General features: G+C 68.4%; 2 protein-coding genes across 3 annotated transcripts; both read left to right on the top strand.

The window, feature by feature from the left end:
- Positions 1 to 565: 565 nt before the first annotated feature.
- LOC136995251 (blue-sensitive opsin-like) lies at positions 566 to 5,092 on the top strand. 2 transcript variants are annotated; one of them, XM_067315114.1, is made up of 5 exons: positions 566 to 1,829; positions 1,915 to 2,083; positions 2,243 to 2,408; positions 2,845 to 3,084; positions 4,905 to 5,092. In XM_067315114.1, exons 1-5 carry the CDS (start codon positions 1,445 to 1,447, stop codon positions 5,031 to 5,033), a joined length of 1,089 nt encoding a protein of 362 aa, XP_067171215.1. In that variant the 5' UTR covers positions 566 to 1,444; the 3' UTR covers positions 5,034 to 5,092. The 2 variants fall into 2 exon arrangements, with proteins under 2 accessions (XP_067171215.1, XP_067171214.1); XM_067315113.1 differs by lacking the exon at positions 4,905 to 5,092 and having other exon boundaries at positions 2,845 to 3,342.
- A 2,353-nt stretch (positions 5,093 to 7,445) lies between these two features.
- On the top strand, positions 7,446 to 11,852 carry LOC136995236 (red-sensitive opsin). The gene is made up of 6 exons (XM_067315062.1): positions 7,446 to 7,575; positions 7,670 to 7,966; positions 8,920 to 9,088; positions 9,156 to 9,321; positions 10,254 to 10,493; positions 11,737 to 11,852. Exons 1-6 carry the CDS (start codon positions 7,446 to 7,448, stop codon positions 11,848 to 11,850), a joined length of 1,116 nt encoding a protein of 371 aa, XP_067171163.1. The 3' UTR covers positions 11,851 to 11,852.
- The last annotated feature ends 707 nt before the right edge of the window (positions 11,853 to 12,559 follow it).

The following is a 12,559-nucleotide window of genomic DNA, read 5'->3' as shown; positions in this document are numbered from 1 at the left end:
AGGGGTTTTGGGGTGCAGGGTGTTAGTGAGGGCAGTTTAGGGGTGCAGAGTCTCAGCCAGGGCTCTGGAGAGGTTTTGGGGTGCAGGGCGTCAGCGGGGGGCAGTTTGGGGGTGCAGAGTCCTAGCTGGGCCTGTGGGGGGGGTTTTGGGGTGCAGGGCGTCAGCGGGGGCAGTTTTGGGGGTGCAGTGGGAGTGGGGGCACCCCGGGCCCCGTCCTCCCTAGCGGGAGCTAATTAGGCCTGTGACGGGGGGGGGGGGCTGATACCCCTGATCCCCCCCAACCCGCTAATCAGGGCTCGGGCGCGATTAGTCGCCCCGAAAGCGGCTTGGCGGCGGGTAAGCTCGGCTCGGCCACCGCCCGCCCGGCGGATAAGCCGGGCTCAGCCGCGCTTTGCGGCGTTAGCCCCGATTAGGGGTGGGGGGGCCGGGCCGCATCGTCCCCCCCCACACACACACCGGGCCCCCGGCCCCCTCGGCTATAAAGGGTCCCGCGCTCGGCCCCCCCCCACCACCACCACCAGCCTGCGCCCCCGCCGGCCCCCTCCGTCCGCGCGTCCGTCCGGGCACCCCCTTGTCCGTCCCGACGCCCCGTATCCGTCCGTCCGTCCCCGTATCCATCCATCCATCCCTGTTTCCATCCATCCGTCTGTCTGTCCCCGTTTCCATCCGTCCGTCCCCGTATCCATCCATCCGTCCCCGCATCTGTCCATCCTTCTTCGGTCCCTGTATCCCTCCATCCGTCTCCGTCTGTGCACCTTGCGTCTCTTCATTCATCCCCGTCCCCGTATTTTTCCGTCCATCCCCATATCCATCTGTCTGTCCCTGTATCCATCCGTCCGTCCCCGTTTCCATCCATCCGTCCCCGTATCCATCTGTCTGTCCCCGCGTCTGTCCATCCTTCTTCAGTCCCTGTATCCCTCCATCCGTCTCCGTCTGTGCGCCCTGTGTTCATTCGTCCCCATCCCCATTTCCATCCGTCTGTCCCCATTTCCATCTGTCCGTCCCCGCGTCTGTCCATCCTTCTTCGGTCCCTGTATCCCTCCATCCGTCTCCGTCTGTGCACCTTGTGTTCATTCGTCCGCATCCCTGTATTTGTCCGTCCATCCCTTCTTCATCTCTATCTCCATCCATCCATCCCTGCTCTCTTCCCTGTCTCTCTGGTCCTGCTCTATCCATCTCCATCCCGTCCCTGTCCTGGTATCTGTCTTTCCCTTCCTATATCTGTCTGTCCATCCTCGTACCCATCCATCGCTTCTCTAGCGTCCTCGCCATTGCCGTGTCCGTCAGCCCGTCCCTCCGTCCACCCATCCGTCTCCGCTCCATCGCTCCCTGCGCTCGCCCGCCCCGTCTCCGTCCCCCTCTGCTCCACCCGTGCCCCCTTCCCGTCCGTCCGTGCCCGCTCTTCCGTCCGTCCGTCCGCTCATCCGCCCGCCCGCCCTCCGCCATGCCCGAGTCCTGGGACAGCCGGGACGACCTCCCGGAGGACTTCTTCATCCCCGCGGCCCTGGACGTGCCGAACGTGACGGCGCTGAGCCCCTTCCTGGTGCCGCAGACGCACCTGGGCAGCCGCGGCGTCTTCGCGGGCCTGTCGGCCTTCATGCTGGCGCTCGTGGCGCTGGGGCTGCCCGCCAACGCCCTCACCGTCGCCTGCGCCGCCCGCTTCGGCAAGCTGCGCTCGCCCCTCAACCGCGTCCTGGTGAACATGGCGGCCGCCAACCTGCTCGTCGTCTGCGCCGGCTCCACCACCGCCTGCTACTGCTTCTCCCGGGCGTACTTCGCCCTGGGGCCCGTCGCCTGCAAGGTCGAGGGCTTCGCCGCCACGCTCGGAGGTAAGGGGGGGACGCGGGGGGGGGGGGGACGGACGCCGGGGGGCCCCGCTGACGTCCCGTCCCCTTCCTCCTCCTCCTCGCCCAGGCATGGTGAGCCTGTGGTCCCTGGCTGTGGTGGCCTTCGAGCGCTACCTGGTGATCTGCAAACCGCTGGGCGGCTTCGCCTTCCGCGGGAGCCACGCCGCGCTGGGCTGCGCCGTCACCTGGATCTTCGGCCTCGCCGCCGCCGTGCCCCCCCTCTTCGGCTGGAGCAGGTTGGGGGGGACGGGGGACGGACAGACGGACGGAGCGGGAGAGGTCCGAGCGGAGCGAGGCGGGCAGGAGGGAGCAGGTTCGGGGAGGCTCTCACGGGGCCGGGCCGGGGGATGAGACCCGCTGCGAGGTGCCGCCGCGTTTCCCCCCCTCCGCCCCAGGTACATCCCCGAGGGGCTGCAGTGCTCGTGCGGCCCCGACTGGTACACGACCAACAACAAGTGGAACAACGAGTCCTACGTCGCCTTCCTCTTCTGCTTCTGCTTCGGGGTGCCCCTGGCCGTCATCGTCTTCTCCTACGGGCGCCTGCTGGTCGCGCTGCGGGCGGTGAGCGCCCCGAAAAAAAACCGCGGGGAGGCGGGGGGCCGCTCCGAGGCCGTTTATTGAGGGGGGGAAGGACACACGGACGCACGCGTGCCGAAGCGGGTTTCCCCCCCAACGTGGCGGCAGCCCCCCGCCTCGATTTTGGGGGGGGGGCCGATAGGGTGAATCCCCCACACACACACACACACCGGTGGTGTGGGGCACGCGCCCCGTCCGGCGTTAACGGCAGGACCCGCCGCCGCGGGGTCCCCACGGACAACGGGGGGTGACTCGAGGTCCCCACGGACCCGGCCGTCCCCGCCAGGGTGGTTGCGATGGGTCCTACCGTGTTTACGGTAGGTCCTACCCATATGGCCACCGGGTGTATGCGTGTGTGTGTGTGTGTGTGTGAACAACGAGGCCACGGTGACGGCTGTTCCCCCCCCCCACCCCCACGCAGGTGGCCAAGCAGCAGGAACAGTCGGCCACGACGCAGAAGGCGGAGCGGGAGGTGACCAAGATGGTGGTGGTGATGGTGCTGGGCTTCCTGGTGTGCTGGGGCCCCTACTCGGCCTTCGCCCTCTGGGCGGTGACGCACCGGGGACAGTCCTTCGACGCGGCGCTGGCCTCCGTGCCCTCCGTCTTCTCCAAGGCCTCCACCGTCTGCAACCCCGTCGTCTACGTCTTCATGAACAAGCAGGTGGGGGGACGTGGGGCGGGCGGCGTGTGGGTGGGGCTGGGCCGTGGGGCGGGGGCGTGGGGCTGGTCTCCGCGCCCTCCGTCTTCTCCGAGGCCTCCACCGTCTGCAACCCCGTCGTCTACGTCTTCGTGAACGAGCAGGTGGGCGCCGTGGGGCAGAGATGTGGGGGGCAGAGATTAGCGGGGGCCTCGCAGACACTCCCACCCCACAGCGCCTGCTGGTGCCCCACGGCACCCAGTCCTGCCCCACGGCACCCCGTCCTGCCCCGTGGTGCCCTAGGATCCATTGCCACCCCACAGCACCCACCAGTGCCCCACGGCACCCAGTCCTGCCCCATGGCACCCTAGTATCCATTGCCACCCCACAGCACCCACCAGTGCCCCACGGCACCCAGTCCTGCCCCATGGCACCCTAGGATCCATTGCCACCCCACAGCACCCAGTCCTGCCCCACAGCACCCAGTCCTGCCCCATGGCGCCCTAGTATCCATTGCCATCCCACAGCACCCACCAGTGCCCCACGGCACCCAGTCCTGCCCCATGGCGCCCTAGTATCCATTGCCACCCCACAGCACCCAGTCCTGCCCCATAGCACCCTAGTATCCATTGCCACCCCACAGCACCTGCCAGTGCCCCACGGCACCCAGTCCTGCCCCATGGCGCCCTAGTATCCATTGCCACCCCACAGCACCTGCCAGTGCCCCATGGCACCCAGTCCTGCCCCACAGCACCCTCCCCATGGTCCCCGTCCAAGCAGCTCCCCAGGGATGTGCTCTAGCGATGGGACCCTCCCCCGGTGACGCCCGAAAATGCCCTGACGCTGCCCCCGGTGACACCCCAGTAACGGCCTGGTGACACCGTGGTGACGCCCCGTTAACACACTGGCAACGCGCCCCGGTGACGTCCCAGTAACGTCCCGGTGACGTCCCAGTAATGTCCCGGTGACGCCCCGTTAACACCCTGGCAACGTGCCCTGGTGACGTCCCAGTAATGCTCCAGTGACATCCCAGTAACACCCTGGCAATGCGCCCCAGTGACGTCCCAGTAACGCTCCAGTGACATCCCAGTAACGTCCCGGTGACATCCCAGTAATGCCCCCGTGACGCCCCGTTAACACCCTGGCAATGCGCCCCAGTGACGTCCCAGTAACGCTCCAGTGACATCCCAGTAATGCTCCAGTGACATCCCAGTAACGCTCTGGCAACGCGCCCCAGTGATGTCCCAGTAACACCGTGGCAATGCGCTCCAGTGGCGTCCCAGTAACACCCCCAGTGACACCCCAGTACCACCCCAGTGACACCCCAGTCATGCCTCTGGTGATGCCCCCAAACGTGCTGGCAGTGCACCCCAGTGACACCCCAGTGTGGCTGTGGTGACACCCCAACAACACCCCCCGGTGACATCTCCATAACACCCCCCAGTGACACCCCGACAACACCCCCCCAGTGATACCTCACCACTGCCCCGGTGACACCCCGACAACACCCCCCGGTGACACCCCGACAACACCCCCCAGTGATACCTCACCACTGCCCCGGTGACACCCCGACAACACCCCCCAGTGACACCTCACCACTGCCCTGGTGACACCCCGACAACACCCCCTGGTGACACCTCACCACTGCCCCGGTGACACCCCGACAACACCCCCCCAGTGACACCCCAGCACCACCCTGGCGACAGCCTGGCGATGCCCTGGCAACGCACCCCAGTAACCCGCCGGCAACGCGCCCGTGCCGCCCTGGCGACCCCCCGACGGTGCCGCGGTGACGCCCCGGGGGGTGTCGCGGTGACGCCGGTGTGTCCCCCCCCCCCCCGCAGTTCCGCTCCTGCATGCTGAAGCTGGTTTTCTGCGGGAAGAGCCCCTTCGGGGACGAGGACGACGTCTCGGGATCCTCGCAGGCCACCCAGGTCTCCTCCGTCTCCTCCAGCCAGGTCTCGCCCGCGTAGGCCGCCCCACGGAGGGGCCGCCCCACGGCGGGGCTGCCCCACGGCGCCTGCCCCCACCTCCCGGCACACGCCGCCGCAGCGGCATGGGGACCCCCCCCCCCCCAGGCTGGTGGCGGGGGGTGGTCCGGCGTGTGGGGTGCCGGGGGGAACCGCTGCTCCGCCCGCCGTGGGGCAGCCCCACTGCTGCCTGTTGTACGTACCCCCCCCCCGCCCCACGCCGTACCCGACGGCATTAAACGCTGGCGACGCAGCCTCTGCCTCTGCACTGGGCCCGGGTGTGTGTGGGGGGGGGTCCCGCCACACGCCCCCCCCCTCCAACCATCCCCTGAGCCCCCCAACGCTGCCCCACGCCGCCCGTGGGTGCCCCCAGGGCCCGTTTGGGGGGGGGGCACAGCCGAGTTCTGCTAGTAGGGAACTTTCCGCAAGCGTAAATAGTTCGGAACTAGCGGAATTCCTGTCGCGCGGCCCCACGGCGGCCCCACGGCAGCCCCACGGCTGCCCCTGTGCCCCACCGCCTGTCCCACAGCCACCCCCTACCCCTCACGACACCCCCCCCCCGCCCCGGCCGCCCTCGCCCCACACCGGCCCCCCCAGCACTTATCTGCCTCCAGCCACCGGTGGGTCCAGCAGGGTCTCCCCCTGCCCTGGGCGCTGTGGGGAGAGAGACGGGGGGACGCCGTCACCCGCGCGCGCTCACGCACACACGGAGCGTGCGGGGTGTCACCCGCGCGCACAGCCGGACGCGTGTCCCGTCCCCGTCCCCCCCTGCCCCAGCCCCAAACACGAGGGAAGGGGACCCTCGTGGCACCGCCGGCCCCGGCTCCCTCCGCGCCCCCTTTTCCCCGCCCGGCAGGTTAAAATTCCCCGTTTCCCTTTTAATCGGACTCCCCCGGGGCGACCCGAAAATCCCCGGATTAGCGGGGGGGGGCAGCTGCCAGCCGCCCTCGGCCCCGGGGCGGGGGGTTTGGGGGGGGGGAGGTGATTAGGGCCGGGGGCACATTTGGGGCGGTGACCCCCAAAGATCCCCCCCAACCCTGCCCCACGGGGGGGGGGAACCCCTAGTCGGGGTGGGGGGGGGTAGAGCTGGGCCGCGGCACCCCCCCCTTTGGGGCCCCCCTCGTTAATCCCCCCTCCCGAACGGGCCTAATTGCTAATTAAGGCTTTGGGCTATTTTTAAGGGTGCTGGGGGGGGGGAACGTTCCCCCCCTGCCCTACTTGGCCCCGCGCCGCGGCCCCCACCCCCCCCCGGTGATGTTACACCCTTGGGCTGCTGACCGCAATGCGAGTGGGGCCGTGGGGCGGGAGGGGGCCCAGCTCCCCGCTGTGGGGCAGGGGGGGCCCAGTACCCCCATGTGTGGGGCTGGACGGGGTGCGATTGCCCTGTCTGCGGGGCGACTGACGCATGGATGCCGGGTGTACGTGCGTTGAGCTGTAGCTGCCGGTTGTAGCCCCGCGCTGGGGTGCAGCCCCCAGGCTGGGTGATGGTGTGCCTGTGTCGGGCTGTAGCTCTGGGGTATCAGCTGATGTTGGGGTGTTGCTTTGGGTGATGGGTGCAGGTAGATAGCTGTAGACGGCTGTAGGTAATCCTATTTGGGGTGTTGCTTGTGGCCCGGGTGATGGGTGTCAGTGTCGGGCTGTAGGTAGCCCCATTTGGGGTGTCACTTGTGGTCCAGGTGACGGGTGTTGGTTTGGGGCCGTAGACAGCCTCATTTGGGTTGTAGCTCTTGGTCCGGGTGATGGGTGTTGGTGTTGAGCTGTAGGTAGCCCTGTTTGGGGTGTAGCTCATAGTCTGGGTGGCAGGTGAAGACATTGGGTTGTAGACAGCCTCATTTGGGGCATAGCTCTTGGTCCAGGTGATGGGTGTAGGTGTTGGGCTGTAGACAGCCCCATTTGGGGTGTAGCTTCTGGTCTGGGTGATGGGTGTTGGGCTCTAGATAGCCCTGCTTGGGGTGTAGCTCGTGGTCTGGGTGACGGGTGCGGGTGTCGGGCTGTAGGTAGCCCCGCCCGGGGTGCAGCCCCCGGTCCGGGTGACGCTCTGGAGGCGCCGAGGTTGGGGGCCCGGCGAGGGAAACGGGGCCGTGGGGTGGGGTGGGGTGTGGCGGGGGGGGGCCGTCGCCACCCTCGTTAGGGAAACGGGCTCTTAGGAAATTGCGGGTGACGGGGGTGGGGGGGGGAGGGCAGGATTAGCCGCCCGCCCGCGTCAATCCCGATCAGCGCTCACCCGAGGCGCTCGGCAAAGCGGGAGCGTGACGCCGGGCCGGGGGCCGGAGCCCAATTAAGGGATCGGGGGGGGGGGGATCGGGGGCACCGGGTTAATCCCGGGGGAGGGGGCAGGTATAAGACGCGGGGCGCAGGCGGCAGAGCCCGCGGTCGCCCCCCGAGGTGCGGCGGTGCGGCGGTGGTGCGGACGCCATGACGCAGGCCTGGGAGGCGGCGGCGGTGTTCGCCGCCCGGCGGTGGCACGACGACGATGACCACGACAACGAGGAGGACACCACGCGCGACAGCCTCTTCACCTACACCAACAGCAACAGCACGCGGGGTGAGTCGCCGGCGCGGGGACGACGGGGACGGCGGCGGCGCGTGGCGGTGACGGCAACGGCGGTCGCCGAACCCCGCGCCGCGCCGCCCCGCAGGTCCCTTCGAGGGCCCCAACTACCACATCGCGCCGCGCTGGGTGTACAACCTGACCTCGCTGTGGATGCTCTTCGTGGTGCTGGCGTCGGCGCTCACCAACGGGCTGGTGCTGGCGGCCACGTGGAGGTTCAAGAAGCTGCGGCACCCGCTCAACTGGATCCTGGTCAACCTGGCGGTGGCCGACCTGGCCGAGACCCTCGTCGCCAGCACCATCAGCGTCGTCAACCAGGTCGCCGGCTACTTCGTCCTGGGCTACCCGCTCTGCGTCGTCGAGGGCTACACCGTCTCCGTCTGCGGTGAGGCGCCCGCCGGGGGGCTCGCGGCCGGGGGGCAGGGCTGGGGGGGGGGTCAGAGCTGTGGGGCAGGGCTGGGGGTGGGCTCGGAGCTGTGGGGCAGGGCCAGATGGGGGGTCAGAGCCGTGGGGCAGAGCTGGAGGGGGGCTCAGAGCCGTGGGGCAGGGCTGGGGGGGGGCTCGGAGCCATGGGGCAGGGCCGGGGGGGGCTGAGAGCCGTGGGGCAGGGCTGGAGGGGGGGGTCAGAGCTGTGGGGCAGGGCCGGGGGGGGGCTCAGAGCCATGGGGCAGGGCTGGAGAGGGGCTGAGAGCCGTGGGGCAGGGCTGGAGAGGGGGGGTCAGAGCTGTGGGGCAGGGCCAGGGGGGACTCGGAACCGTGGGGCAGGGCCTGGGGAGGGGGCTCAGAGCTGTGGGGCAGGGCTGGAGGGGGGCTGAGAGCCGTGGGGCAGGGCTGTGGGGCCAGGGGCTGGGAGGTGAAAGCTGGGGGGCAGAGATGGGGAGCTGAGCTGTGGGGCAGGGATGGGGGGGGCTAAGAGCTGTGGGGCTGAGCAGCAGCATGGGGCTGAGCCGTGGAGCTGTGAGAGCTGTGGGGCAGGGAAGGGGGGGGCTGAGAGCCGTGGGTCCGGGATGGGGGGGGCTGAAAGCCGTGGGGCAGGGATGGGGGGGCAGAGAGCCATGGGGCTGGGATCGGGGGAGCACTGAGAGCTGTGGGGCAGAGAAGGGGGGGGCAGAGAGCCATGGGGCCGAGCCGTGGGGCAGGGAAGGGGGGGCAGAGAGCCGTGGGGCCGGGCTGAGGAAGCTGCCAGCCGCAAGCCGGAGCCACAGCCGGGCTGCGAGACCTCGCCGGAGCCACGGGCGAGCTGTGGGGCCGGGGCGCCGTGGGGCTGGGCACTGTGGGGCCGAGCCGCCGTGGGGCCGAGCCGCCGTGGGGCCGCTGACCCCCCCCCCCCCCCCCAAGGCATCACGGGGCTGTGGTCGCTGGCCATCATCTCCTGGGAGCGGTGGTTCGTGGTCTGCAAACCCTTCGGCAACGTCAAGTTCGACGGGAAGCTGGCGGCCGCCGGGATCCTCTTCTCCTGGGTCTGGGCCTCCGCCTGGACGGCGCCGCCCATCTTCGGCTGGAGCAGGTGGGGCCGGGGCAGGGGGGGGGCAGCCCGGCCCCACGGCGGCCCCTCACCGCCCCCCCACCCCCAGGTACTGGCCCCACGGGCTGAAGACGTCGTGCGGCCCCGACGTCTTCAGCGGCGCCTCGGACCCCGGCGTGCAGTCCTACATGGTGGCGCTCATGGTCACCTGCTGCTTCCTCCCCCTCGCCGTCATCGTCCTCTGCTACCTCCAAGTGTGGATGGCCATCCGGGCGGTGAGCGGGCCCTGCCCCACGGCGCGGGGACGGACCCGCGGCGACCCCCTCAGACCTCCCCGAGAGCCACGGGGAGCCCAGCTCCACCCCGTAGACCTCCTCAAACCTCCCTGAGATCCACGGGGAGCCCAGCTCCACCCCATAGACCTCCTCAAACCTCCCCGAGAGCCACGGGGAGCCCAGCGCCACCCCATGGACCTCCTCAAACCTCCCCGAGAGCTATGGGGAGTCCAGCTCCACCCCATAGACCTCCTCAAACCTCCCCAAGAGCCACGGGGAGCCCAGCTCCACCCCATAGACCCCCTCCAGACCCACAGGGAGACCAGCTCCACCCCATAGACCTCCTCAAACCTCCCTGAGATCCACGGGGAGCCCAGCTCCACCCCATAGACCTCCTCAAACCTCCCCAAGAGCCACGGGGAGCCCAGCTCCACCCCATAGACCCCCTCCAGACCCACAGGGAGACCAGCTCCACCCCATAGACCTCCTCAAACCTCCTCGAGATCCACGGGGAGCCCAGCTCCACCCCACGGACCTCCTCAAACCTCCCCGAGACCCATGGGGAGCCCAGCTCCACCCCATAGACCCCCTCCAGACCCACGGGGAGCCCAGATTCACCCCATAGAGCCCCTCAGATTTCACCCAAGACCCATGGGGACCACTGTAGACCCCCCCCACCCACCCCCAGGGAGCCCAACTCCACCCCATAGACCCCCTCAGATGCCTCTCAAGACCCATGAGGAGCCCAGCTCCACCCCATAGACCCCCTCAGATGCCTCTCAAGACCCATGGGGAGCCCAGCTCCACCCCATAGAGCCCACCCCAGACCACCACCAACCCACAGGGAGCCCAGCTCCACCCCATAGAGCCCCCCCCCGAACCACGGGGAGCCCAGCTGCCCCCCTGACGCCTCCCCCCCCGACGCCGCGCAGGTGGCAGCCCAGCAGAAGGAGTCGGAGTCGACGCAGAAGGCGGAGAAGGAGGTGTCGCGCATGGTGATGGTGATGATCCTGGCCTTCTGCTTCTGCTGGGGCCCCTACACCTGCTTCGCCTGCTTCGCCGCCGCCAACCCCGGCTACGCCTTCCACCCGCTGGCGGCCGCCCTGCCCGCCTACTTCGCCAAGAGCGCCACCATCTACAACCCCATCATCTACGTCTTCATGAACAGGCAGGTGGGTGCTGGCTCGCCGCCAGCCCGGGGCGGCCGGGACGGGGGACGCGGGGCCGGGATGGGGGACGCAGAGCTAGGGATGGTGGCCACGGGGCCGGGACGCGGGGCGTAGGCATGGGATGCAGGGCTGGGACATGGGACGTGGGGCTGGGACATGGGGCGGAGATGTGGGACGTGGGGTTAGGACATGGGACATGGGTCTAAGACATGGGACTTGGGTCTAGGACATGGGATGAGGGTCTAGGACATGGGACATGGGGCTGGGACGTGGGCCTGGGATATGGGGCTGGGACATGGGGCGGAGATGAGGGACATGGGGCAGAGATGAGGGACATGAGGCTAGAATGTGGAATATGGAGCTAGGACATGGGACATGGGTCTAGGACATGGGATGTGGGTCTAAGACATGGGACATGGAGCTAGGACATGGGACATGGAGCTAGGACATGGGGCTGGGATATGGGGCTGGGACATGGGGCAGAGATGAGGGACATGGGTCTAGGACATGGGATGTGGGTCTAGGACATGGGACATAGAGCTAGGACATGGGGCTAGGACATGGGACATGGGGTGGAGATGGGGGACACGGAGCTAGGACATGGGATATGGGGCTGGGACATGGGTCTAGGACATGGGATGTGGGTCTAGGACTTAGGACATGGAGCTAGGACATGGGGCTGGGATATGGGACACGGGGTGGAGATGGGGGACACGGAGCTAGGACATGGGATATGGGGCTGGGACATGGGTCTAGGACATGGGATGTGGGTCTAGGACTTGGGACACGGAGCTAGGACATGGGGCTGGGACACGGGACACGGGGTGGAGATGGGGGACACGGAGCTAGGACATGGGATATGGGGCTGGGACATGGGTCTAGGACATGGGATGTGGGTCTAGGACTTAGGACATGGAGCTAGAACATGGGGCTGAGATATGGGACACGGGGTGGAGATGGGGGACACGGAGCTAGGACATGGGATATGGGGCTGGGACATGGGTCTAGGACATGGGATGTGGGTCTAGGACTTGGGACACGGAGCTAGGACATGGGGCTGGGACACGGGGTGGAGATGGGGGACACGGAGCTAGGACATGGGATATGGGGCTGGGACACGGGATGTGAGTCTGGGACATGGGACACTGGGCTGGGATGAGGGACATGGGGCTGGGACACGGAGCCGGGACGTGGGACACGGGACCGCTGACCCCCTCCTCACCCCCTCACCCCCCCCCCCCCCCAGTTCCGAAACTGCATATTGCAACTGTTTGGGAAGAAGGTGGACGACGGCTCCGAGGTCTCCACCTCCCGCACCGAGGTCTCGTCCGTCTCCAACTCCTCCGTGTCGCCGGCATAGGGATCCCCCCCCCACTGTACAGACCCCCCCCTGCTGTACAGACCCCCCCGAGGGCCGGCGCCGCCCCCATAGCCAAAACCGGGAGAAAAAACAAGAAAAAAAAAGACAAGTATCGCCCCCCCCACCCCCCCTGCGGGCACCATAGCGAATAAAGGTTTGTGTCTTCTGTACGCGCCGCCTGGCTCCCTTCCCATGAGCCTCTGGGGCTCGTGCCAAGGGGGCAGCCATGCCTGGGACCCTTCCCATGAGCCCTTGGGGCTTGTGCCAAGGGGGCAGCCATGCCTGGGACCCCTTCCCATGAGCCTCTGGGGCTCGTGCCAAGGGGGCAGCCATGCCTGGGACCCTTCCCATGAGCCCTTGGGGCTTGTGCCAAGGGGGCAGCCATGCCTGGGACCCTTCCCATGAGCCTCTGGGGCTCGCGCCAAGGGTGGCCCCTTCCCATGAGCCCCTGGGGCGCAGGGGCTGGAGGGGGTGAGAACGATCCCCTCCCCTGGCCTTGGGAAAGTGGGCTCTGCCCCCCCATCTTGCTCCCAGCCAATGAGGAGGTGCACTTCTGGCACGGAGCGCTGCTATTGGTCGAGGCAGCTGTCCATCCGCTTTGTCCCGCCTTCCCCCCCCTCCGGCCGCGGCGCGTGCCGGCGGCGAGGCTCGCGCCTCGACGGTTCGGCGGAAAACAGGCGGCGGCGGCCAATGAGAAGAGAGTGCGGGT

Source organism: Apteryx mantelli, chromosome 41, assembly GCF_036417845.1.
Source record: "Apteryx mantelli isolate bAptMan1 chromosome 41, bAptMan1.hap1, whole genome shotgun sequence".
Lineage (NCBI taxonomy): Eukaryota > Metazoa > Chordata > Aves > Apterygiformes > Apterygidae > Apteryx > Apteryx mantelli.
This window is presented reverse-complemented; position numbering and strand designations above follow the sequence as displayed.